We start from the raw sequence: 27645 nt of genomic DNA on the forward strand, positions 1-27645 counted from the left end.
TTTCCTTGCTGCTTTTAATATGTTTTCTTTGTATTTAATTTTTGATAGTTTGATTAATATGTGTCTTGGTGTGTTTCTCCTTGGATTTATCTTGTATGGGACTCTCTGCACTTCCTGGACTTGATTGACTATTCCCTTTCCCATATTAGGGTGGTTTTCAAGTATAATTTCTTCAAATATTTCTCAGTCCCTTTCTTTTTCTCTTCTTCTTCTGGGACCCCTATAATTCGAATGTTGGTGTGTTTAATGTTGTCCCAGATGTCTCTCAGACTGTCCTCAATTTTTTTCATTCTTTTTTCTTTATTCTGTTCTGTGGCAGTTTATTCCACTATTTTATCTTCCAGGTCACTTATCCGTTCTTCTGCCTCAGTTATTCTGCTATTGATTCCTTCTAGAGAATTTTAAATTTCATTTATTGTGTTGTTCATCATTGTTTGCTGTTTAGTTCTTCTAGGTCCTTTTAAACATTTCTTGTATTTTCTCTATTCTATTTCCAAGATTTTGGATCATCTTTACTCTCATTACTCTGAAATCTTTTTCAGGTAGACTACCTATTTGCTCTTCATTTATTTGGTCTGGTGGGTTTTTACTTTGCTTCTTCATCTGCTGTGTATTTCTCTGTCTTCTCATTTTGGTTTACTTGCTGTGTTTGGGGTCTCCTTTTCTCAGGCTGCAGGTTCACAGTTCCTGTTGTTTTTGGTGTCTGCCTCCAGTGGGTAAGGTTGGTTCAGTGGGTTGTGTAGGCTTCCTGGTGGAGGGGCCTGCTGCCTGTGTTCTGGTAGATGAGGCTGGATCTTGCCTTTCTGGTGGGCAGGACCATGTCTGGTGGTGTATTTTGGTGTGTCTGTGAACTTATTATGATTTTAGGCAGCCTCTCTGCTAATGGGTGGGGTTGTGTTCCTGCCTTGATAATTGTTTGGCATGGGATGTTCAGCACTGGAGCTTGCGGGTCGTTGAGTGGAGCTGGGTCTTAGCGTTAAGATGGAGATCTCTGGGAGAGCTCTTGCTGTTTGATATTACATGGGGCTCGGAGGTCTCTGGTGATCCAATGTCCTGAACTCGGCTCTCCCACCTCAGAGCCTGAGGCCTGACATCCGGACAGAGCACCAAGACCCTGTCAGCCACATGGCCAGGTACCTGGGGAGTTTCTTGTCTTTTGGGAAATCTGAGGTCTTCTGCCAGTGTTCAGTAGGTGTTCTGTAGGAGTTGTTCCATATGTAGTTGTATTTTTGATGTATTTGTGGGAGGAAGGTGATATCCACGTCTTACTCCTCTCTGCCATCTTGAAGGTCCTCTCTTGTGTTTGTGAGTCTATAGTCTTTTTCACCGAAAAATGCATCTCTGGTCCTCTTACATTTCAAAAGGTTATTATAGCTGCAGTATAGTGAATAGACTGGGATAGAATGAAATGAATGCAAAAGATCATTTAGGAGTGGTTACAGAGATGGTGAAGATAGAGGAAAAAAAGATTGATTTGAGACTTAGGTGGAAATTTGACTTGCCTCTCTATATGTGTTTTATTTCTTGCTACCTAGATGATAGCCCTAAAGATCAGGGACTATGTCTCCACTAATTGTGTATGTCATGGTACCAGGTGCTCAGCAAGATGCAGAGTTTATTGAATGGTACTGTACATGTTAATGTCAATGAGATTATTATGACTTTCATTTCTTACCATCTTCACTGTTTAACATGTCATTAAAAATCCCTTATGATTTTCTTGAGACGGTGGTATGGTCAAAGTGTTTGTTTACTGATTTAAAAAAATATATATATTTACATTATTGATCTCCATCTGGCATAAAAGCTTCATGTGTGCCATTAAAATAATGAGATCGAAACTGTTGTTAGATGTAGGTATTTGCTTAGTTTTATTCATATCTGCCTTGAATTTTTTGTATAGGCTTGTTCTTTGCTAGTTTGTGTAAAACTTATTTTTAGACAATTTCATGAACAGTTACTATAAATTTTCTAGATTTATCATTATTTGTATAGTAAGGAGTATCTTTTTACTTTTGGTATAGCGTCTTTGTTGAAAAGGGGTTCTTAATTTAAATGTGTCAGTCTTTACCTAATTTATCAGTGTTTTCTCTTGTGGTTCATGCTGTTGGTATCTTGTTCAAAGAATGTTCTGTATCCTAAGAACAAGAAGATAATTTCCCTATATTTTCTGTTGAATGTTTTAAGTGTTTTGCTTTTAACAGTTAAGTTGTTAATCCATCTGGTATTGACGGTATGAGATAGATATAAATAAAATTTTGTTTTATTTCTTTTGGAAAACCAGTTGTCTCTCATTATTAACTGATTTCTGCAGTGTTATTTACATATCACAATTCCATATATGCATAAGTGTGTCTGAGCTGAGGCAGAAGTAATGCCACCAGACTTCTGAGGCTAGATCAGAAAAGGCCAGATAGATCCCACTGGTTCTCTGAGGATGCTTGCACTGGGGGAACTTAGCCATCATGTGAAATGTCCAAATATCTGAAGACTCCCACATGGGAGATAGCCACAGCCACAGCTGAGCTCAGAAATTTCCAGCCTCAGGTGCCAGCACATGAGTGAGCCATCTTGGACATCAGTGCAGTTGAGCCTTCAGATGACTGTAGCTTCAGCCAACATCTGACTCAACCACATGAGAGACCCCAAGTGAGAACTCCTCAGCTGACTTCCTAAATGTCTGATCTGCAAAATCATTAGCAGAATTAAGTGGCGGTTTTAGGCCTTTAAGTTTTGGAGGAATTTGTTATGCAGCAACAGATGACGAATACAGGGCTTACACTTAACTTTGTTTCTCTATTTCAGTCTATTTCATTAATCTGTTCTTAAGTACTTTATTGTTTTAGGGTTTGTGTGTGTGTGTGTGTTTGGGGGAGGTGTTAAATATGGCCTTCTTTTAAATTATGTTTTCTAACTTTTGGTGGTGTATATAGAAATATAGTTAGTTTTCATATATAGATCTTATGGCCAATTATCTTTAAACTTATTATTTCTAATAATTGGTCTAAATCCCTTTTGCACCTTCTATTAATAGGGTTTTTGGGGGGAGGGTGATATTTTTCTTGTCTTACAATATCACCCATTTTTCCTTTCTTGTTTCAATTCTTTATGGTTTTTTTTTCAATCTGGCTCACTGGTTATTGAAAGAAACAGTTAATAAAGCAACTTGTTCAAATTTATCTTCTAAGGAGTTTTTTTTTTTTTTTTGGCTGCGTTGGGTCTTCATTGCTGTGCTCCAGCTTTCTCTAGTTGTAGCGAGCGAGGGCTACTCTTCGTTGAGGTGCGCGGGCTTCTCATTGTGGTGGCTTCTCTTGTTGTGGATCATGGGCTATAGGCGTGTGGGCTTCAGTAGTTGTGGTGTGTGGGCTTAGTAGTTGTGGCTCATGGGTGCTAGAGCACAGGCTCAGTAGTTGGGCATACAGGCTTAGTTGCTCCGTGGCATGTGGAATCTTCCCAGACCAGGGCTCGAACCCATGTCCTCTGCATTGGCAGGCGGATTCTTAACCACTGCGGCACCAGGAAAGCCCCAAATTTATCTTTTAAAAAAGACCTTATAAATGACAGCAGCTCCCTCTGCAAAAAAATTCTTAATGCTATTTATATATTTTTTTTCTGAAAGTAAAATTTCATTCTGTATGACAGGATGGTTGTAAGGATTGTTGACCATTGTAAGGATTGTTGACCATGTGTGCAAAGTGCTTACACAGCTCCTCTCAGGGGAATTGGAGTAAGTTTGATTTGATACTCACATTTTTAACTGCTAGATCAAGCTAAAAAGATTCTTGGCTTTTTGTTAGTTTAATTTAAAACACATTATAATTGCATCACTTTTTACCATTTTTTTGGCTTGTCATAGAAAAGTACAAAACATATTCTTTAAAACTCAGCTCTCCCTATCCCTCTCCCCAAACAGTTAATATATGGTAATAATACTAGTTGATAATAGAGGATTCTGAAAAATGTGTCATGGTTTCTGCTTTGAAGAAACTTACCTAGATGAGAATTCATGAAATGTTAAATATTTAAATAATAATTTAAAGCTTTAGTAAAATGTTAATATAAGTCAGTATATGACTAATTGTCAAATATTTTATAGAGACCAGTAAGTGAAAGAGTGCCAGCTATCTGGATACTAGATAAGGGCAGTGTTATCCTTATTTTTCAGATGAAAGAAGGCTGAAGAACAGAGAAAGTTCGGTGTTTGTCTAAAGCACAAGGCCTTCATAAGTGGAAGGGCAGGGATCCAATCTGGAATTATTTTTACTATTAACTCAGATGGATAGACAATCCAGGAATATTCTCAGGAATACTGTGCTTAATACCTATATTGTAGGTCTTCATTAGATATTTGTTGAGTAAATGAATGGAGGCCCTTTTCTCCTTTGGTTTTCATTCCTTTTGGTGGTTCATTTAATATTTTTTAAGCTATATGTATTCTTTTTGGTGCCTTCTGATTTTGAAGTAAGTGTGAAGTCATTACTATTAATACCTTAGTGTAGTAGTTAGGTAATACAAGCAAGGAGAAGTCCAGATTTATTTTAATTAAATAGTTATGACTCTGGAGTCCTTAATGATAAATTATATGACATCTAGAATGTGTTTACTCTAAGTTGTTTAAATGTTTACCAGTGGACTTGTGCTCTGTGTTTGTAAAGAAATTAGATTAATTATTATGATACCAAATGTTTTCTGCTGTGTACATTTGCTCTTAAAATTACATGTTGTAAAAACATATTAGAAATCCTTAAATCAATATTTAACAAAGGCAAATATATGCATAGCCTCTCTTCTTTTAATCACTAAATACATAATTGAACATTTTTCAGAATTTTAATTAACTCAGAATAATTACTTTTTACAATTATCAGTATGGATAAATATACATTTAAACATATCTTTTAATCTTTAGACAGAAATTTCAGGATATTTCTGGAAGAAGGGAAAAAGCCATAACTAGTTATTAAATTTAGTTTCAAAACTAAAAAGAGAGAGATGTCACCTTTACTGAAAGTTTGGCCATAGTTTGCTGTTTACTGCTTGCATACTGCAAAGCTTTTTAATTACTGAGTTGGTATACTTTCTTTTTTTCCCTAAACTTCCTTGGTTATAGTGCCATTTATCAAACTTGATATTTTTGCAGATTTTCAGAACTTGACATAATATCTTCCTTTCTGACCTGATTATTAGAAGAACAGAAACATTTGAATATTTACTACATCCTAGACACATTCTAGACACTGGAAATATAGCTGTGAGCAAAACAGAAGAAAATTCTTTTCTCATTGAACTTATATTCTGGGGGTAGGAGTGAAGAAAACAGATATATTTTAAATAAATAAATATGTAATATTTAGATGGCTATAAGTACCTTGAAATAAAAGCAAAAGCAGGTTAAAAAGAATAGAGAGTCACAGAAGGTGATGAGTGTTCTTTTATATAGGGTGGTTATGGAAGGTTTCTGATGACATTTGAGCAAAGACCTGAAGGAAGTGGAGGCATAAACCATTGGGAATAGACTTCTCCAGGTAGAAGGGAAATCAAGTGTGAAGACTCTGAGGTGAGAGGATACGTGGCATATTCAGGGAGTAATAAGGAGGTCAGTGTGGCTGATTGTGAGCACAGGAGAGGAGGTCAGAGAGATCAGCTGGGCCTGATTACGGAAGGATATCTAACAAAGTTAGATATCTAACAGAATATCTAACAAAGTTGGATAGAAAACCTTTGGAAGGTCCTGAGCAGATGATAACCTGATATGATTTAAAAGATGAACTTGACTGTTTTGAAAAGGATAGATTCTAAGGGAGCAAGGATTGAAGCAAGAATACCAGGTAGGTGGCTAATATAATAATCAGGATACTATGGGTCTACTTTTTAGAAAAATGCAGAAACACCCATGTACAGACAATTTTGTGTAGAATATCAGGGGTCTAGTATGTTATATTTTTACCTACTCTCTGTAGCCCTAGGAAATGGTTCTGAACTTAAACGCTTGAGAGAGGAATAAGGAACTACCCTGACAACAACCTTAACATTGAAGTACCTTTTTCAAAAATTACACACACACACACACTTCAAATGTACAAAAATGTAGGAAATAATAAAAATAATATAACACTCATCACCCAACTTTGTCAACTCTTAACATTTTTTGCCGCAGTTTCATCCCCTTTTTTGGAAGAAAACTTTAAAAATACCACTGCAAGTCCCTTGTGTACCCTTCCTTGATTCCATTTACTTTGTTCCTGTCTGCATCTGAAGGAAATCTTTTCCCCTGTTTTAAGTATTTATCATTTTTGTGCACATAACTATATATAAATAATATATGATATTGTTTTGCAGTTTTCTTTCTGCTTTTTTCCAAACAGCTTTCTTGAGGTGTAATTGACATATAATAAACTATACAATTCGATAAGTTTTGACATATGTATACACCATGACACCATCACCACAATCAAGATAATGTGAACCCATCACCACAGTCAAGATAATGAATATATCCATTGCCCCCAAAAGTTTCCTTATACCCGTTTGTAACCTTCCTTCTGTCTTCTCCCTCCCACATCCTCCCACATGCACATACACCCTCACTACTCAAGCAACCATTGACCTGCTTTCTGTCACTATACATTAGTTTGAATTTTCTAGAATTTTATATAAATAGAATCATACAATATGTACTTCTTTTTTGTCTGGTTTCTTTCACTCTGCGTGTATATTTTGAGGTTCATCCATGTTGTAATGTGTATCAGTATTTCATGGCTTTTTATTGTTGAGTAGATACTCTGTTGTATGGATATACCACAGTTTGTTTATCCATTCGTCTGTTGATGAACATTTGGGTATTTCCAGTTTTTGGCTACTACAAATAACGCTACTATGAACATTTGAATACAAGACTTTGTATGGAAAAAGGATCTCATTTCTCTTGGATAAATACTTATGAATGGAATGACTGGGTCATATTCTTCACCTTTCTAAGAACTGCCAAGCTGTTTTCCAAAATAATTGTACCATTTTATATTCCCACCAGTTCCTTCATATCCTTGCCAACACTTAATATGGTTAGCCTTTTTAATTATAGCCATTCTAATAGGTCTGTAGTGGTATCTCATTGTTGTTTTAATTTTCATTTGAGTAATGATGTTTCTGTTTCATATTGAATTAATTCAGTATTTTTTATTCCATTTTGTCTTCTTTCTTGTTTTGCTGGCTTTAACTCTTTGTTTTTTTAGTGGTTATTTTAGGGTTTATAGTATACCTCTTATTATAGTTTATCTTCAAGTGAGATTCTACTATTTCACATGTTTAAGAAATTTACAATATACTTCTTCTCCCCTCCCAGTCTTTATGCCATTGTTGTCATATCTTTTACTTATACATGTGTTATATACTTAATAATGTTTAAACAGTTGTCTTTTTCAAGTGATTTAGATATTAAAGGGGGAAAATCTTACCTGTTTACTTCTGTCATTTCCATTTTTGGTGTGCTTAATGCCTTTGTGTAAGCCCATATTTCCCTGTGGTGTAATTTTCCTTTTGCCTGAAAGACTTCCTTTAACATTTCTTAGAGTGCAGTTCTGCTGTTGATAAATTCCTTTGTGTATCTATCTAAAAAGGCTTCATCTGGCCTCTGTTTTCAAAAGGAATTTTTCTGTATATAGAATTCCATATTGAATTTTTTCTTTCAGTACTTTACAGATGTTCAACTGTCTTTTCAGTTGCACTATTTCCAATGAGAAATCTGTTTTATTCTTATTTTTATTCCTCCGTATGTAATATGTCTTTTTCCTCTGCGTACTTCTACATTTTCCCTTTATAACTGGTTTTGAGCACTTTGATTATTATGGGCCTTGGTGGAGTTTTCTTCATGTTTGTTGTGCTTCGAATTTATTGAGCTTCTTGGATCTCTTCTTTTATAGTTTGCATCAAATTAGGAAAATTTTTGGCCATTATTTCTTCAATATTTTTCTGTCCCCTCCAATCTCTATTCTCCTTCAGGGACTCTAATTACACATATGCTATGCTACTTGAAGTTATCTCACAGCTCACTGATGCTCTTTTAAATTCTTTTGGATTCTGTTTCCTCTGTGTGTTTCATTTTGTATAGTTTCTTTTTCTATGCCTTCATGTTCACTAGTCTTAGCAGCAGCCATGTCTAATCTGTTATTCCATTCAGTGTATTTTTTATCTCATATTGTAATTTTCAACTCTAGAATTTTGATTTGGGTTTATTTTAATATCTTCCATGTCTCTACTTTTTGAACATATGGAATACAATTATAATAGTTTTAATATGCTCTGCTAATTCTAACGTCAATGTCAATTCTGGGTCAGTTTCAATTGATTGATTATTGTCTTCATTATAAGCCATATTTTCCTCTCTCTTTGTATGTCTGGTGGTCTTTGCTTGGGTTACCTTTCCATGGCTGGATGCTAGATATTTTCATATTCCTATAAATCTTCTTGAGCTTTGTTCTGGAATATAGTTAAGTTACTTGGAAACAGTTTGATCCTTTTGGGCCTTGCTTTTATGGCTTACTAAGCTTGATTGGAGCAATGCTTGTCTAGGGCTAATTATTTCCCCACTACTGAAGTAAAAACCTTTCTGAGTGCTCTGTCTAATGCCCTATGAATTAAGAGTTTTTCCAGTTTAGCTGGAGGGAACAGACACTCTTTCCAGCTTTGAATGAGTGATGGGCACTGTTCCCTCTAATCCTTTGGGATGATTTTTTTCTCCAGCCTTGAGTAGTTTCCTCACATACATGTTCTGATCAGTTCTTTGCCAAATACTTGAGAGTTACCCTTCTGCGTATCTCCAGCATTCTCTTTCTGTACAGCTCTCTCCTCTCCAGTACTCTGTTCTACACACTCTGCAGAAGCAGAAGTCTATCTATTATTACATTTTGAAACTACAAGTAGAATAGGTTTAACAGTTTTATTCTCTGAGATAAGAAATCATTAGGAATAAGAAAGATTTTGTGATCAACTTTTGAAACAGTGAAAAAGTTGAAATTGTAACTACTGTAATAATTCAATGAAGAACATTAACTTGGCTTTTATAGAAACTTGGTCAGCCTAGTCTCTGTAGCAGTGGTGATGCAGAACTTGCTGAGAACACAGATTTCTGGGACTTGCCTTAAAGATTCTGATTCAGTAGATGTCAGACCACATTTGGAAAGATACTGCTCTACAGAGTCTATCCTAGTTCCATAGGTAGTGTAAATACAAAGAAAGTCAGACATGGAACTGGTAGAAGTAGAATGTGACTTTCATGATTTTACTAGGAGAAATATAGAATTCTTGAGCTACTTTTAAATTTTTTAAAAGAAAATTTTAAAGGGAGAAGCAATAGAAAAGAGAGGGAACAAGGAGGAGAGAGGGAGAAGTGAGGATAGTAGACAAAAGTTAGGAAAAAAGAAGAAAAGATTAGACAGGAGCAAGGCCAGGTAGAGAACAGAAGAGAAGATAGAAGAGTAGATTCCAAAGTGAATGCTGTTAGGAGGTAAATTGTTTTAGGTTATTATGACTTTAGAGGAATTTAAACTTAAATTTTGCCTTGAAATATCTGTGAGCCGATTAATCAGGATTTAGGATCCCGCCCCCCCGCCCTTTTTAAATAGGTATAGTACCTATGCCTCTACTCTGATTGGCAGAGTATACCTATAGTATCTATGCCTTTACTCTGATTGGAACTATAGAACCTCAGGGAGGAAATTGAATCTAAGTTACCATCACTTGTAAGATACACCAGTATTTTGTGTACCTCTAAGAGAGAAAAGTGCTGCCAGTTAAGTATAGCACAGTGCTTTTTTTTAACCATCTATTTTAAGATACATTCCAATTTCAGAGATGTCAAAATGTGGGAAAGATGTTGTGTCCTCAGATTGATGAAATACAGTATTTAGAAGTCTTCTACCTTTCTACTCCACCTCTATCTTTTCCTGATTTATTCTTTCTGTTTAGTAAGTTCTGTTTTTTCAGTATTATTCATCAGGAGTGGCTCAAATCTCACCTCCTTCATGAAGTCCGTGTAGATCCTTACAGTAAGATGTTTCAAGTGTCCTTTGAGCATGTTTCTTATGCCCCTTTCAATTTTGAATATTTCTTCTTAATGGAAAATCAAAAGCAAAATAGGAGTTAAGTAGTTCTGCTTTCTCTGTATTGTCTGCTAACATTATACCATCTGCCCCAAGCAGTAGGCCTGTACCTTCTTTCTTGTTCCTCTTGCCCTACATGCATTTTTAAAAATCTTTTTTATTGTTCTTAACATTTTTCGCCAGCCTCTGCTCATTTTGGGCTCTTACTTACATGGTTCTCCTCGTTTCACATCACTCTTTTGTATTCATCCTTGTTTACATGCCTTTCTTTTCATTCCTTTTTTTTTTTTAAAGAAGTATCTTAAAATTCTGAACTTATAGCACACCTTACCCAATCATATTGGATTTTTTTAAGATGTCACTTTTCTTCATTATCTGATTAACTTTTAACTTTTTTTTATAGTGTCAGAATTTTTACTTTTTAGAAACTCTCTTTTACAAAATGTTTTCCTATTACAATATAATCTCTGCTATGGCATCATACAAGTATTTTCTCTAAACTTGACTCACTTCCCTAAAGTATCACTGTTTCCAGTATTCCTTTTTGTAACTCTTATGAACTCCAAGATGGCAAGGTTGCTTTCTCATGGTTTTCATTTCCACTTTACTATTTTATGCTTCTGTGTCAGAATTAATTCCCAAAAAGTAGTTCCTTTCATTATTTCTTCCAACTAATGGAAGATGAAATGTTTCATATGCTAGTGACTTATATTATGCTTTCCTCGGCAAGTTCTAGCTGGTTTCTTGATAGTTGGAGATCCCTGTTGTTGGACCACCACTTTGCTACTTTGTGGAAAATATTATAATAAAAATTTCTAAAACTATTATTGTAACTTTCTATTATGAAATATAATATACATGCTATAAAAATTCATTAAGCATAAATATAAACCTGAACAAGTTATTGTACTGTGAATACTCATGTAACCACTACTCAGATCAAGAAATAGACAATTACCAGCATCCTAGAATCCCCTTATAGCCTCTTCCCACTTATAAACACGTCTCCCTGCAAAAGTAATCACCGTCTTGATTTGTATGGTAACTGCTACTTGGTTCTTCTGTATGGTTTTACCACCAAAATACGTCATTAAGACTATAGTTTAATTTAGTCTGGGTTTGAACATCATACAAATTGAACTAAACAATATATCTTTATATTTGGCTTGAAATTTACCTACATTATTGCCTATAACACTAGTTCATTCATTTTCATTGTTGTATGTATTCCATTGTATGAAATACATTGGAATATCCATCGACAGTTGATTAATGTTTGGGTTGTTTTCAGTTTCTGTTACAAATGCTATTAACATTCTTCTGTATGTTTACTGGTACACATGAACATATATTTCTGTTGAGTATATTCCTAGAACTGGAACTGCTGGTTCATTGGGCATCCTATTTTCAACTATAGTGGATAATGCCAAACTATCAGTATTTTCCAAAATAACTGTACTAGTTTTACACCCCTTCCAGCAGTAAACATGAGTTCCCGTGGGTGCCATATCCTCACCAATATTTAGTGAAGTCGGATTTTAATTTTAGCTGTTCTGGTGGGTAACTAATTATGGTTTAATGTACATTTACCTGATTATTAGTGAGATCAAGTAACAATATTACTTATGAGATGTGCCCATTTAGGGTACTTGCCCACATTTCTACAGGTTGTTCATCTTTTTCTTACTGATTTGTAAGGGCTCTCTATCAGTATGTGTGTTGCAATTGCCTTCTAACACTCAGTGGTTAACCTTTTCACTATCTGGGCTGTATCCCTTGATGACTAGAAGTTCACTTAATATAGTTAAGGTTATCAGTCTTTTATGGTTGATGCTTTTTGTGCCACATTTAAGAGGTCTTTCCTACCCCAGCATTGTGAAGATATTCTTCTATTGTTTTGCCTTTCACATTTAGGTCTATAATCCATCTAGTTGATTATTGTGTATGGTGTGAGGTGGTGTATCCAGTTTTATTTTTTTCCATGTGGATACCTGAATAATCAAGCACCATGTTTTGGAAAGATCGTTTTTCCTAGCACTGCCACCCTTGTCATAAATTCAGTGCACATGTGTTTGGGTTGTTACTGGGTGGTTTCATTGGTGTATTTGTCTGTTCTTGCACCATTACCACACTGTCTTAATTACTATGGCATTTTTTTTACATCTTTATTGGAGTATAATTGCTTTACAGTGGTGTGTTTCTGCTTTATAACAAAGTGAGTCAGTTATACATATACATATGTTCCCATATCTCTTCCCTCTTGTGTCTCCCTCCCTCCCACCCTCCCTATCCCACCCCTCTAGGTGGTCACAAAGCACTGAGCTGATCTCCCTGTGCTATGTGGCTGCTTCCCACTAGCTATCTATTTTACGTTTGTTAGTGTATATATGTCTATGCCACTCTCTCGCTTTGTCACAGCTTACCTTTCCCCCTCCCCATATCCTCAAGTCCATTCTCCAGTAGGTCTATTTCTTTATTCCTGTCTTACCCCTAGGTTCGTCATGACATTTTTTTCCCTTAAATTCCATATATATGTGTTAGCATACGGTATTTGTCTCTTTCTGACTTACTTCACTCTGTATGACAGACTCTAGGTCCATCCACCTCATTACAAATAGCTCAATTTCGTTTCTTTTTATGGCTGAGTAATATTCCATTGTATATTTGTGCCAAATCTTCTTTATCCATTCATCCGATGATGGACACTTAGGTTGTTTCCATCTGCAGGCTATTGTAAATAGGGCTGCTATGAACATTTTGGTACATGACTCTTTTTGAATTATGGTTTTCTCAGGGTATATGCCCAGTAGTGGGATTGCTGGGTCATATGGTAGTTCTATTTGTAGTTTTTTAAGGAAACTCCATACTGTTCTCCATAGTGGCTGTATCAATTTACATTTCCACCAACATTGCCTTTTCTCCACACCCTCTCCAGCATTTATTGTTTGTAGACTTTTTGATGATGACCATTCTGACCGGTGTGGGATGATACCTCATTATAGTTTTGATTTGCATTGCTCTAACGATTAGTGATGTTGAGCATCCCTTCATGTGTTTGTTGGCAGTCTGTATATCTTCTTTGGAGAAATGTCTATTTAGGTCTTCTGCCCATTTTTGGATTGGGTTGTTTGTTTTTTTTGATATTGAGCTTTGGATTGGGTTTTTTGGATTGGGTTGTTTGTTTTTTTTGATATTGAGCTTCATGAGCTGTTTGTTTATTTTGGAGATTAATCCTTTGTCTGTTGCTTCATTTACAAATATTTTCTCCCATTCTGAGGGTTGTCTTTTCATCTTTTTTATGGTTTCCTTTTCTGTGCAAAAGCTTCTAAGTTTCATTAGGTCCCATTTGTTTATCTTTGTTTTTATTTCTATTTCTCTAGGAGGTGGGTCAAAAAGGATCTTGCTGTGATTTATGTCATAGAGTGTTCTGCCTATCTTTTCCTCTAAGTGTTTTATAGTGTCTGGCCTTACATTTAGGTCTTTAATCCATTTTGAGTTTATTTTTGTGTATGGTGTTACAGAGTGTTCTAATTTCATTCTTTTACATGTAGCTGTCCAGTTTCCCCAGCACCACTTATTGAAGAGGCTGTCTTTTCTCCATTGTGTATTCTTGCCTCCTTTATCAAAGATAAGGTGACCATATGTGTGTGGGTTTACCTCTGGGCTTTCTTTCTTTTTTTTAAATTATTAGTTTCTGCTTTATAACAAAGTGAATCAGTCATACATATACATCTGTTCCCACATCCCTTCCATTGATCTATATTTCTGTTTTTGTGCCAGTACCATACAGTCTTGATTACTGTAGCTTTGTAGTATACTCTGAAATCAGGGAGCCTGATTCCTCCAGCTGCATTCTTTCTCAAGATTGCTTTGTCTATTCAGGGTCTTTTGTGTTTCTGTACAAGTTGTGAATTTTTTTGTTCTAGTTCAGTGAAAAATGCCATTGGTAGTTTGATAGGGATTGCATTGAATCTGTAGATTGCTTTGGGTAGTATAGTCATTTTCACAATGTTGATTCTTCCAATCCAAGAACATGGTATATCTCTCCATCTGTTTGTATCATCTTTAATTTCCTTCATCAGTGTCTTACAGTTTTCTGCATACAGGTCTTTTGTCTCCTTAGGTAGGTTTATTCCTAGGTATTTTATTCTTTTTGTTACAGTGGTAAATGGGAGTGTTTCCTTAATTTATCTTTCAGATTTCTCATCATTAGTGTATAGGAATGCAAGAGATTTCTGTGCCTTAATTTCGTATCCTGCTACTTTACCAAATTCACTGATTAGCTCTAGTAGTTTTCTGGTACTATCTTTAGGATTCTCTATGTATAGTATCTTGTCATCTGCAGACAGTGACAGTTTTACTTCTTCTTTTCCAATTTGGATTCCTTTTATTTCTTTTTCTTCTCTAATTGCTGTGGCCGATACTTCCAAAACTATGTTAAATAATAGTGGTGAGAGTGGGCAACCTTGTCTTGTTCCTGATTTTGGTGGAAATGGTTTCAGTTTTTCACCATTGAGAACGATGTTGGCTGTAGGTTTGTCATATATGACCTTTAATATGTTGAGGAAAGTTCCCTCTATGCCTACTTTCTGGAGGGTTTTTGTCATAAATGGGTGTTGAATTTTATTGAAAGCTTTTTCTACATCTATTGAAATGATCATATGGTTTTTCTCCTTCAGTTTGTTAATATGGTATATCACATTGATTGATTTGCGTATATTGAAGAATCCTTGCATTCCTGGGATAAACCCCACTTGATCATGTTGTATGATCCTTTTAATGTGCTGTTGGATTCTGTTTGCTAATATTTTGCTGAGGATTTTTGCATGTATGTTTATCAGTGATATTGCCCTGTAGTTTTTTTTGTGTGTGACATCCTTGTCTAGTTTTGGTATCAGGGTGATGGTGGCCTCGTAGAATGAGTTTGGGAGTGTTCCTCCCTCTGATATATTTTGGAAGAGTTTGAGAAGGATGGGTGTTAGCTCTTCTCTAAATGTTTGATAGAATTCTCCCGTGAATCCATCTGGTCCTGGGCTTTTGTTTGTTGGAAGATTTTTTTTTTTTTTTTTTTTTGCGGTACGCGGGCTTCTCACTGTTGGTGGCCTCTCCCGTTGCAAAGCACAGGCTCCGGATGCGCAAGCTCAGCGGCCATGGCTCACGGGCCCAGCCACTCCGCGGCATGTGGGATCTTCTCGGACCGGGGCATGAACCTGTGTCCCCTGCATCGGCAGGCGGACTCTCAACCACTGCGTCACCAGGGAAGCCCCTGTTGGAAGATTTTTATTCACAGTCTCAATTTCATTGCTTGTGATTAGTCTGTTTATATTTTCTATTTGTTCCTGGTTCAGTCTCAGATGGTTGTGGTTTTCTAAGAATTTGTCCATTTCTTCCAGGTTGTCCATTTTATTGGCATAGAGTTGCTTGTAGTAATCTCTCATGATCTTTTGTATTTCTGCAGTGTCAGTTGTTACTTCTCCTTTTTCATTTCCAATTCTACTGATTTGAGTCTTTTACCTTTTTTTTCTTGATGAGTCTGAATAATGGTTTATCAATTTTGTTTATCTTCTCAGAGAACCAGCTTTTATTTTTATTTATCTTTGCTATCGTTTCCTTCATTTCTTTTTCATTTATTTCTCATCTGATCTTTATGATTTCTTTCCTTCTGCTAACTTTGGGGTTTTTTTGTTCTTATTTGTCTAATTGCGTTAGGTGTAAGGTTATGTTGTTTATTTGAGATGTTTCTTGTTTCTTGAGGTAGGATTGTATTGCTGTAAACTTCACTTTTAGAACTGCTTTTTCTGCATACTATAGGTTTTGGGTCGTCGTGTTTTCATTGTCATTTGTTTCTAGGTATTTTTGGATTTCCTCTTTGATTTCTTCAGTGATCTCTTGGTTATTTAGTAGTGTACTGTTTAGCCTCCATGTGTTTGTACTTTTTACAGTTTTTTTTCCTGTAATTGATATCTAGTCTCATAGCTTTGTGGTCAGAAAAGATCCTTGATATGATTTCAATTTTCTTAAATTTACGAAGGCTTGATTTGTGACTCAAGATATCTGTCCTGGCGAATGTTCCATGAGCACTTGAGAAGAAAGTGTATTCTGTTGTTTTTGGATGGAATGTCCTATAAATATCAATTAAGTCCATCTTGTTTAATGTGTCATTTAAAGCTTGTGTTCCCTTATTTACTTTCATTTTGGATGATCTGTCCATTGGTGAAAGTGGGGTGTTAATATCCCCTACTATGATTGTGTTACTGTCATTTCCCCTTTTATGGCTGTTAGCATTTGCCTTATGTATTGAGGTGCTTCTATGTTGGGTGCATAAATATTTACCATTGTTGTATCTTCTTGGATTGATCCCTTGATCATTATGTAGTGTCCTTCTTTGTCTCTTGTAATAGTGTCTATTTTGTTTGATATGAGAATTGCTACTCCAGCTTTGTTTTGATTTCCATATGGAATATCTTTTTCCATCCCCTCTATTTCAGTCGGTATGTGTCCCTATGTCTGAAGTGGGTCTTTTGTAGACAGCATATATATGGGTCTTGTTTTTGTATCCATTCAGCCAGTCTCTGTCTTTTGGTTGGAGCATTTAATCCATTTATGTTTAAGGTAATTATCAATATGTGTGTTCCTGTTACCACTTTCTTAATTGTTTTGGGTTTGTTATTGTAGGTGTTTTCCTTCTCTTGTGTTTCCTGCCTAGAGAAGTTCCTTTAGCATTTGTTGTAAAGCTGGTTTGGTGGTGCTGAATTCTCTTAGCTTTTGCCTGTCTGTAAAGGTTTTAATATCTCTGTCGAATCTGAATGAGATCCTTGCTGGGTAGAGTCATCTTGGTTGTACATTTTTCCCTTTCATCACTCTAAATATGTCCTGCCACACCCTTCTGTCTTGCAATTTCTGCTAAAAGATCAGCTGTTAACCTTATGGTGATTCCCTTGTATGATATTTGTTGCTTTTCCTTGCTGCTTTTAATGTTTTTTCTTTGTATTTAATTTTTGATAGTTTGATTAATATGTGTCTTGGCATGTTTCTCCTTGGATTTATCTTGTATGGGACTCTCTGCACTTCCTGGACTTGACTGACTATTCCCTTTCCCATATTAGGGCGGTTTTCAAGTATAATCTCTTCAAATATTTCTCAGTCCCTTTCTTTTTCTCTTCTTCTTCTGGGCCCTATAATTCGAATGTTGGTGTGTTTAAAGTTGTCCCAGAGGTCTCTCAGACTGTCCTCAATTCTTTTCATTCTTTTTTCTTTATTCTGTTCTGTGGCAGTTTATTCCACTATTTTATCTTCCAGGTCACTTATCCGTTCTTCTGCTTCAGTTATTCTGCTATTGATTCCTTCTAGAGAATTTTAAATTTCATTTATTGTGTTGTTCATCATTGTTTGCTGTTTAGTTCTTCTAGTTCCTTTTTAAACATTTCTTGTATTTTCTCTATTCTATTTCCAAGATTTTGGATCATCTTTATTCTCATTACTCTGAATTCTTTTTCAGGTAGACTGCCTATTTGCTCTTCAGTTGTTTGGTCTGGTGGGTTTTTACCTTGCTCCTTCATCTGCTGTGTATTTCTCTGTCTTCTCATTTTGCTTAACTTACTGTGTTTGGAGTCTCCTTTTCGCAGGCTGCACGTTCGTAGTTCCCATTGTTTTTTGTGTCTGTACCCAGTGCGTAAGCTTGGTTCAGTGGGTTGTGTAGGGTTCCTGGTGGAGGGGCCTGGTGCCTGTGTTCAGGTGGATGAGGCTGGATCTTGTCTTTCTGCTGGGCAGGACCACGTCCAGTGGTGTGTTTTGGTGTGTCTGTGAGCTTATTATGATTTTAGGCAGCCTCTCTGCTAATGGGTGGGGTTGTGTTCCTGTCTTGCTAGTTGTTTGGCATGGGGTGTCCAGCACTGGAGCTTGCGGGTCATTGAGTGGAGCTGGGTCTTAGCGTTGAGACAGAGATCTCTGGGAGTGCTCTCACTGATATTACATGGGGTTGGGAGGTCTCTGGTGGTCCAGTGTCCTCAACTCTGCTCTCCCATGTCAGAGGCTTAGGCCTGACACCCGGCCAGAGCACCAAGACCCTGTCAGCCACACGGCCAGGTACCTGGGGAGTTTCTTGCCTTTTGGGAAGTCTGAGGTCTTCTGCCAGCATTCAGTAGGTGTTCTGTAGGAACTGTTCAACATGTAGATGTATTTTTGATGTATTTGTGGGGAGGAAGTTGATCTCCACGTCTTACTCCTCCGCCATCTTGACGGTCCTCTCACTTTCTTTTGGATTGATCTCGTATTTTTTATTGATCCATTTTTTCCACTGTTAGTTTTGGAATTATATAGTCTTTTAATAGAATTTTCTTTTCATACTTTGAATATATCATTGTTCTGTCTTCTGGCTTTCATTATTACTTTAAGAAGTTAAATTATAATCTTACTGTTTCTTTGGTCTTTATTCTGGTCTTCTGGGGGTGACAATGCCTTTTTTCCCCCTTTGTTCAAGTTTTATTTGGTGTTTTTGTTGGTATGACACTTGGATTTTGGTTGCATTTTTTATAAGTAAATTTTTCTTTTTACTCTATAATGCAGTGTATAGTATTCTGATATGTATAGTAAACAAAGTAAGACCCTTTAGAATATTTATGAATGATACATGTAATTTGGATTTATACATTAAATCACAGGGTGTAATTGATTGGAAGGAAAAAAGTTGGATCAGGCATGTTGGGTGAGAGAACCAGATGTTACATAACACGGCAAACATGCATCTTGTTTGAAGGGCAACTACAGCATGTGTAACATTAGCTGTGGTTCCTCTGAGGTGGTGGATCTATTTTTCAAGAGATTGTATTGTCTTTAACTCCTTTTGAGCTCCTTTTGAGACATCAGTTCTCCACCTCTTCTTTTTTTCTTTTTTGGCTAAGTGTATTTTTCTTTGTCTATACTTTTCTTAGGATTTGTTGACCTTCTTGAAACGTGGATTGATGTCTTTTCTTAGTTTTGGAAACTCAGTCACTATCTATCCAAATTTATTTTCTGTCCATTTCTTCTAGGATTCTAAATATATGTATACTGTACCCTTCTCTAACTGTATCCTCTATGTCTCTTACCTTCTCTTCTGTATTTTTTTTTTTACTTTGTTTGTTTCTTTTTTGTATAGTTTTACATAGTTTCTTCCTATCTACTTTCCAATTTACTGTCGTTCTTGAGTTGGGTCTAATATGCAGCTGAACTCATTTATTATTTTTCTTTTGCATAGTCTTTTTTTAATTTTTAAAAACATTATTTTTTTATACAATTTTTAAAGATTACTTTCCATTTACAGTTATTACAAAATATTGGCTATATACCCTGTTTTGCACAGTACATCCTTGAGCCTATCTTACAGCCAGTAGTTTGTGCCTCCTGTTCCCGCATCCCTCCCCTACCATGGTAATCACTAGTTTGTTCTCTATATCTGTGAGTCTGCTTCTTTTTTGTTATATTCACTTGTCTGTTTCATTTTTTAGATTCCACATGTAAGTGATGTTATACAATATTTGTATTTCTCTGTCTGACTTATTTCACTTAGCATAATGCCCTCCAAGTCCATCCATGTTGCTGCAAATGGAAAAATTTCGGTCTTTTTCATGGCTGATTGGTATTGCATTAAGTATATATACCACACCTTCTTTATTCATTCATCTGTTGATGGACACTTACTTTGGGTCCATATCTTGGCAGTTGTAAATAACGTCGCTATGAATACTGGGTGGGGTGCATGTATCTTTTCAAATTAATGTTTTTGGGTTTTTTTTGGATATATATCCAGGAGTGGAATTGCTGGGTCATATGGTAGTTCTATTTTTATTTTTTTAAGAAACCTCTATACTGTTTTTCACAGTGGCTGTACCAAATTACATTCCCACCAACAGTGTACAAGGATTGTATACTCTATTTTTAAATGATATTCATTCTTTTCTAAAATCTGTATTTTGCTTTTTATAGTTTCCGGTTATCTCCTGAATTTTCAAGCTTGATACTTATATCTTGGAACAAAATAACCATAGTTTTATAAGTCACATTTGCTAATTCCCCTATTAGATGTCCTTTTGGATGTTTCAATTGTCTGTTGTTTCTGCTGTTTCTTCATTATGTTGTGTATGTCCTCATGTGCTTGATTGTCTTTGATTGGTGGACATTATATTTGAAACATAATTTATGGAAGTTATTGATAGCTAGGAATGATTTTCCTCCAGAGAGGATGTTCATTTGCTTCTTCTAAGCCTCTGGGATACTAACTTCCAAGATTATCTTTATACTATTTCAGAGATAAAGATTTATATTAGCTGCACAAAAGACAGGAAGCCAAACTGCAGTCCATGCAAGGGCTGATTTATTTCAGGATCACCTGTGCTCCTAGGGTGCAGTTCTTTTAAGATTCCAGCCCAAGGCACCATAGTGCTTATCCTTAGCAGGTCCTGGCATTGGATATTTTACCCTGAGATTTGTGAGGCCGTCAAGCACTCTGGTAAGCAGATACCCTCAAGCAAATGTGACCTAAATTCAAGACTCACGTCTCTGGATTTCCATCTTTGCCCAATTCTTGGCCTACAAATTTCTCGCTATCTTGTTTGCTTTTTGATGCTTTTGAATTTATTTTTCTTTTGGTTTGTTTTGTGATTTATGTTGGTTTCAGCTTTTTAAGTAGTCACTGATGGGAGGGTTATTTTGAATTATCCAGCCTGCTATAGCCAGAAGCAGAAACACCTACTTTATATTCTTCACATATTAACTTTAGAGAGACTCTATAGCTATATAGTAGCTGTCCAATATAGTAGCCCTTAGCCACATATAATTGTTGAGCACTTAAAATGTGGCTAGTTTGAATTGAGATGTGCTGTGAATATAATATATATGCCAAATTTCTAAGACTGACTACAAATAAAATCATGTAAAATATTGCATTAATAATTTTTATATTAATTACATGTTGAAATGATAATGTTTTGGATGCATTGGGTTAAATAAAATATATTAAAACTGATTCATCTCTTCCTTTTTACTTTTTTAATGTGACTATTAGAAAATTTAAAATTACATAGTGTATGGCTTGCATTTATGGTTTGTATTATATTTCTTTTGGATAGTATAGCTATATAGTAAAGTTGTTGAGAACACATGCTCTATAGCCTGAATTTGATTCCTGGCTTTACTTTTTACTAGAAATGTAATCCTGGGATATTTTCTTAATTTGCTTTTAATTTTCTCTTCTGTAGAATGAGAATAACAGTAATATCTATTTCAAAAATAAATTGTGAAGGTAAAACAAGATAAAGAAGGTAAAGCACTTAGCATAATGGACAACTTACAGTAGTGTTGATACAAATTTAGCCATTATTTGTGTTTTTGTTATTACAGTATCAGATTTTATAGTTAAATGGGTATTTTCTTTCTCTCCTTTAACATTTTTCCCTTCACCCATAGTAATAAAGAGTTCTTAAAGCTAGACACCATAATTTGACTGGGGATGTAACATCTGTAAGAGGGGAAGAATATGTCAGAGGCAAATGCTCATTAGCTGCAGAAACTTCTTAATGCTTCTCCAAAGTAACATCGCCTAAAATACCTCTATGAACTATGTAGCAAGTACATAACCAAGTTTTAACTGTAGTCCAGAAAGGAATCACACAGCCAAGAGGTGGTGTGTAGGAGACAATATTTTTCCAGGACTTGAAAACTAGACTCTAGTCCTAATTCTGCCACTGTGTTCAGCTGGACTCTAGTTTCCATATTGTAAAATTGTGAAGTTGAATTGAATGATCACATAAGCCCCTTAGGGTTCCGTGAATTTTACATCTAAAATGCTTATGTATCACATATTTTTAATCCACAGTCCAATTATCTTTAGGTTTCCCAGCTCACATGGGGATGATAAGAGTGGACATAAAGTTAAATGAAGTATAGAGTCATGATAGGATAGAGGTATAACTTTTTGATTCACCCACAGAATCTTACAAGATGCTTTAGGTGGTAGCTAAACTTTTTTTTTCAGAATTAGCTTTAATTTTAAGAATACAATAGATACTTTAGATTGTATTAAGGTACCGTATAGCTAGGAATCATGGTTATAGTTTAATAGAAAGGTTTCTGGACTTGTAAGAATACCTGGGTTTTAACCTGAGCTTTGCTGCTAGATAATTAAGTAAATCCTGAACAAATTTTTTGTGTGTGTGGTACGCGGGCCTCTCACTGTTGTGGCCTCTCCCGTTGCGGAGCACAGGCTCTGGACACGCAGGCTCAGCGGCCATGGCTCACGGGCCCAGCCGCTCCACGGCATGTGGGATCTTCCCAGACTGGGGCACGAACCAGTGTCCCCTGCATTGGCAGGTGGACTCCCAACCACTGCGCCACCAGGGAAGCCCCTGAACAAATTTGTTTTTATTTCTCTATGTGTAATAATGTGGAATGTAATAATATGGACTATATCATTTCACTCAAAGTAGGCACTTGAAAAATTGAAGAAATCAATACTTTTCTGTCTACTGTACAGGATTTGCATTAGTGTCTGTGAAAGTACATTAGGGGAAAAGAATTTAAAATATTATATGACTAGAGATCTGTAATTTTAAAATAAGCATCATATATAGATCATTCTTACAAGCTCTGTTTAATTGTGAAAGAAGAATTGGTTTTTATGTTTTTCAAAGTCTAGACCATTGAAAAAGATGAAAAGCTCCCCAGTTTATTTTATGAAGCTAGCACAAACTTAAACCTGTTAGAATACGTTTAAACCTAGTGAAGATAGTATAGACACACACACTGTTCATGTATGCATCCATGCACACACACACACATTCATATACTCACACAGATGTACTAAAATTCCAAATAAAATATTAGCAAATTGAATCCCACAGTGTATTAAAAATTTGTATATATTGACCAAGGAGGGTCTATCTCAGAAATATTAAAATGGCCCTATACCATGAAATTTGCCCATAATTTATTATATCAATACATTCGAGAAAAATTTATAAATTATGCCAACAGGTGATTTTTAACAGCAGAGAAAGTCATTTCATAAAAATCTAGCAACTTCAGAGAGCAATTCAAAGTAAAACAACAGTGAGATAACATGTAGTACTGGCAGTATATGGGGAAATGGAAACTCAGACTTTAGTGGTAGTGTGAGTTGTTAAGCCTTTTGAGGAAGAACTGATAATAGCTATTGAAATAAAAATACATATTATCATTTGAGTGAGTACTCTAACTTTGGGGAATCATTCCTACAAAAGGTAGTATAATAGTATATGCTAGAACACTAATATATACTGTTACCATATATTAGGGTTTATAGTCTAGTACATTTGTTTCATAGTTTGTAATAACTAAAAACTGGAAACAACATGAATGATTTTAATCACTGGAGGAGTGATCGAATAAATTATACTACATCAGTACTATGGAATATGGTACAGTCATTGACCAGGAGGGATATCCATTATGATATTGTTAAGTTGGGGACTGGAAGTTTGTCCATTGTAGATTATTGTGCATAATGTAATTCGTTTTTTATAAAAAGAAAAGCTGTATATGCTAATGTTTGTATGAGCAATAAGTATGTGAAAGGACTGAGTTAAGAGAATTGGTAGGATTGGTGAAGTGGGGAAAACTAACACAACATTGTTAATCAGCTATACTCCAATATAAAATAAAAAGTCATTAAGTTTTTCTTGATGTGTTTCTGCAGTGTTTCATTTATTGTGAAGAGCATTTGTTACCTTTGTAATAATCACATTTAATGAAGGAAAAAATGCTAAATAAATTCAGAGTATGAGGATGTGAGCTCTAAAGAAGCTGGATTTGGCCAGAGACATGAAAAAACAGAAAAGTATTAATACATACTGTATGTTGTAGAGAATACTTCTGATTTCCATTGAAAGCCATTATCACAAATTACCTCTGAAAATAAAGATATTTTATATTAAGAGATGGTGGCTTTAATGATTTTTTTTTCTTTTACAGCAACTCCGCTCCAATATCCGAGAAATGGAGAAACTTTGTTTGAAAGTCCAAAAGGATGACCTTGGACTTCTGAAGAGAATGATAGATCCTGTTAAAGAAGAAGCATCAGCAGCAACAGCAGAATTTCTTCAACTCCATCTGGAATCTGTAGAAGAACTTAAGAAACAATTTAATGATGAAGAAACTTTATTACAGCCTTCTTTGACCAGATCCATGACTGTTGGTGGTAATGTACTAAGTCTTATTCTTGATCATAGTATAGTAATGCAGTTAATTAAGTTTACCTCATTGTATTGATATTGCAGATTATATATAAATCTCCAGGGATCACCTCCTAGTCCAGTATGCTGAATTCTTGGACCCTGAGTGTGCTTGGAAATGCATATCCTAAAAGTTTTACAGGGTAAAAAAATTGAGGCTATGCTGTATAGTGAGGAATTTAAAGGCTTCAAGTACCTATTTGTGCATATATTAAAAATAAATTGTAAAATGTTTCCTAAGGAGAATGTCATCCTTGTCTGCAGAGTACTCCTCCCTCATCTCCAGGTGCAGGGGTGGCCTAGGTAGGCATGCTTCTTTCTTAGGCATTCTGGTTTTCAGAGGGCATGTTAGATCTGTCTCCCAGAAAAGTCTGCATTGGGGTCATGCCATTAACTTTTATGAACTGATACTCTAAAAAAGAGGCCAATGAAACTTGTCATGATAACTCTTCTAAGGATGTAATTGATAATTGTTGATTGCATTGTATAATGTCAGTGTAAGGAACCCTGAAAACAATTCTTGGTTTAATAGGTAGTAGTACTTCAAAGCAATTAATCTTTTTTTTTTTTTGCGGTACGCGGGCCTCTCACTGTTGTGGCCTCTCGCATTGTGGAGCACAGGCTCCAGACGCGCAGGCTCAGCAGCCATGGCTCACAGGCCCAGCTGCTCTGCGGCATGTGGGATCTTCCCGGACTGGGGCACGAACCCGTGTCCCCTGCATCGGCAGGCGGACTCCCAACCACTGCACCACCAGGGAAGCCCCAATTAATCTTTTTTATTCTTCTGGGTATTGAATGGCATAACTAATAAGATTTCTCTACTTGAATTGTTTACTGGAATACTTAAATCTAAATTTTTTAATTTGCAAAAGCCCAAATTTTGAACTTTCTTGGCTTTGTTTTATAATTGCTGTCCTTGTATTTCCGTTTTTGTTTTAGAGTTTCTCTTTTTAATTTATGCCATCTTGTTACAGTTTATATGTGTTCTAAGCCACCTTAAAACTTTATGGAAAAGATGCAGTATAAATAAATTACAAATTAGAATACAATCTGAGAGATGTTACAGCTGACCTGTTTTCCTCTTTTTATTTACCTAGGAGTTAGGAGGCTCCTGTATCACTCCCTGTCTCCAAAACCAGATTATTTTTTTTTTTTTTTTTTTTTTTTTTTTTTTTTTTGCATTACGTGGGCTTCTCACTGCTGTGGCCTCTCCCGTTGCGGAGCACAGGCTCTGGACGCGCAGGCCCAGTAGCCATGGCTCACGGGCCTAGCCGCTCCGCGGCATGTGGGATCCTCCCAGACCGGGGCACGAACCCGCGTCCCCTGCATCGGCAGGCGGACTCTCAACCACTGCGCCACCAGGGAAGCCCCAAAACCAGATTATTTTTAACGCTGTATTTTCAGTGCTAATGATCCAGTTTTACAGGGAAATTTTTGTAAAATATAGAAGAAACATTTAGGCCATCATGCAGAGTTTCTGGGTAATCTTGCTTTTATTGCCTCCTTAGTACCTAAGCACATAATACATAGTACTTGGCACATAGTGGACCATTAATAAATGTTTTAGAAATATGAATGAATAAACGTCTTTTTAGAGACAATTTTATAATTTCAGATGTGCTCTAATCACTTCACTCTGTCGATAACCACTACCTAGCAACACTGCCTTAAGTGTTGTTCTGGGGAGAAGGAAATGTTAGCACTCAACCTTGGTCGAAGAGTGTTTGGGACGAATGCTTTTTGATAGTTTGTAGTTACTGTTTGCATCATCTTGTTCATATGTAATTATCACCTCCATAATGATGCAGCTGAATGCTGTTCTTACCATGTAGTGCAAACCTATACTTTATGTTTGTGTATAGAGAAACTGGGCCTTATAAGTTCCATGAGATTAAGGAGTCATCTTGTCTACCAGACATTGTGACAGTTGTGATGACAGTAATAACACTGATAATGTTGGATTTTCTGGAAAGAGTCACTGGCATCAGTCTCTTCTGCTATTTAGTTTGTTTTGTTTGTTTTTTTGTTTTTTTTGCGGTATGCGGGCCTCTCACTGTTGTGGCCTCTCCCGTTGCGGAGCACAGGCTCCGGACGCGCAGGCTCAGCAGCCATGGCTCACGGGCCTAGCCCCTCCGCGGCATGTGGGATCTTCCCAGACCGAGGCACGAACCCGCATCCCCTGCATCGGCAGGTGGACTCTCAACCACTGCACCACCAGGGAAGCCCTGCTATTTAGTTTTGAATTGCTATCACCAGCAATTCCCTAGAAAACAAAAATTTTGAGTTCTGTTTAAGTATTCTAGCTTTAATTTGCATTTTAGTATTGCATTGTTTGTGTTTCTACCAGTAGGATTGTTTGGGCTCAACAAATTTGGGTTTATATGTCATCAGAGGAATTGGGTGATTATTAGAAAAAGGTAGTTTACCCAGTTTGCTGGCAATTAACTTTCTCTGTAGGGAGCTGACTGGTGTTAAAAAAGAAATGTTGGCAAAATTTGAGGAAGCATGTGTACGGAGGAAGTGAAGAAGATCAGGGCAGAGCCAGAGGATGAGGGAGAAGAAATAGGTAAAATTTGTTTTCCAACTCTGTTGGTTCTCAAACTTCTCAATTCATGGAATACCAAATTAGCTAAAGAGCTAATCACTTGCCACTGAGAGAAACTACAAAATTAAATCTCTGCATCTAGTGCTGATTTAATTAAAACAGTCATTCTATTTATAAAATCAGATACCTAAATTATACCTAAAACAGTGTGTATAGTTTCAAATTCTGAACTGTCTGCTGGTCAGATTGTGCTTTGACTTTGAATCCATTGCCAACATTAAGCAGTTAAAATTAACTGTCTCACCCAATGCCTGAGTATTTCACCAAATGTGAAGTTTCTACTAGGTTGCGTTAAATCCATAAATATTATTAACAAGTAATTGAGAGGGTGGGAAAGAAGAAGAATAACGAAAAGAGAGCAACTAATACGTAAGACTTTAATAGTGGGGTAAGAACTGGGTTTGCTCCATGTGTGGTCTTCTAGCTGTAGACTCTTTTCTGTCATTCTACATGTTTTTATCCTGTGCTCTCTTTTTTTCTTATTTTTGCTTTAGGCACTCATAATAGTAATGACAGCCTATACAGAAAATATGTGTTTGATTTGCACAGAAATTAAGTGCCTTAAAATACTTTTTCCTTTAAAAATTCAATCTGATTATAAATAAATTGGTTGGAGACATCGAGATTCAGGAGCAATGTTGCCACATTTCCATGACTGAGATCAAAATACAAAAATAGTTTTCCATTTACAGATAGAAAT

At 36.1% G+C, this 27645-nt stretch overlaps 1 protein-coding gene across 1 annotated transcript in view; it reads left to right on the forward strand.

Annotated features, from left to right (window-relative positions):
• STX17 (syntaxin 17) overlaps positions 1-27645 on the forward strand; it is a gene marked incomplete at its 3' end in the record, with an annotated part of 81901 nt that overhangs the window by 31027 nt on the left and 23229 nt on the right. The window contains exon 4 of the mRNA XM_079705720.1: positions 24081-24306. Coding sequence (XP_079561846.1) covers positions 24081-24306 — 226 coding nt within the window. The remainder of the gene's footprint in view (positions 1-24080; positions 24307-27645) is intronic.

This window comes from Hyperoodon ampullatus (assembly GCF_949752795.1).
Source record: "Hyperoodon ampullatus genome assembly, chromosome: 6".
Taxonomy (NCBI): domain Eukaryota; kingdom Metazoa; phylum Chordata; class Mammalia; order Artiodactyla; family Ziphiidae; genus Hyperoodon; species Hyperoodon ampullatus.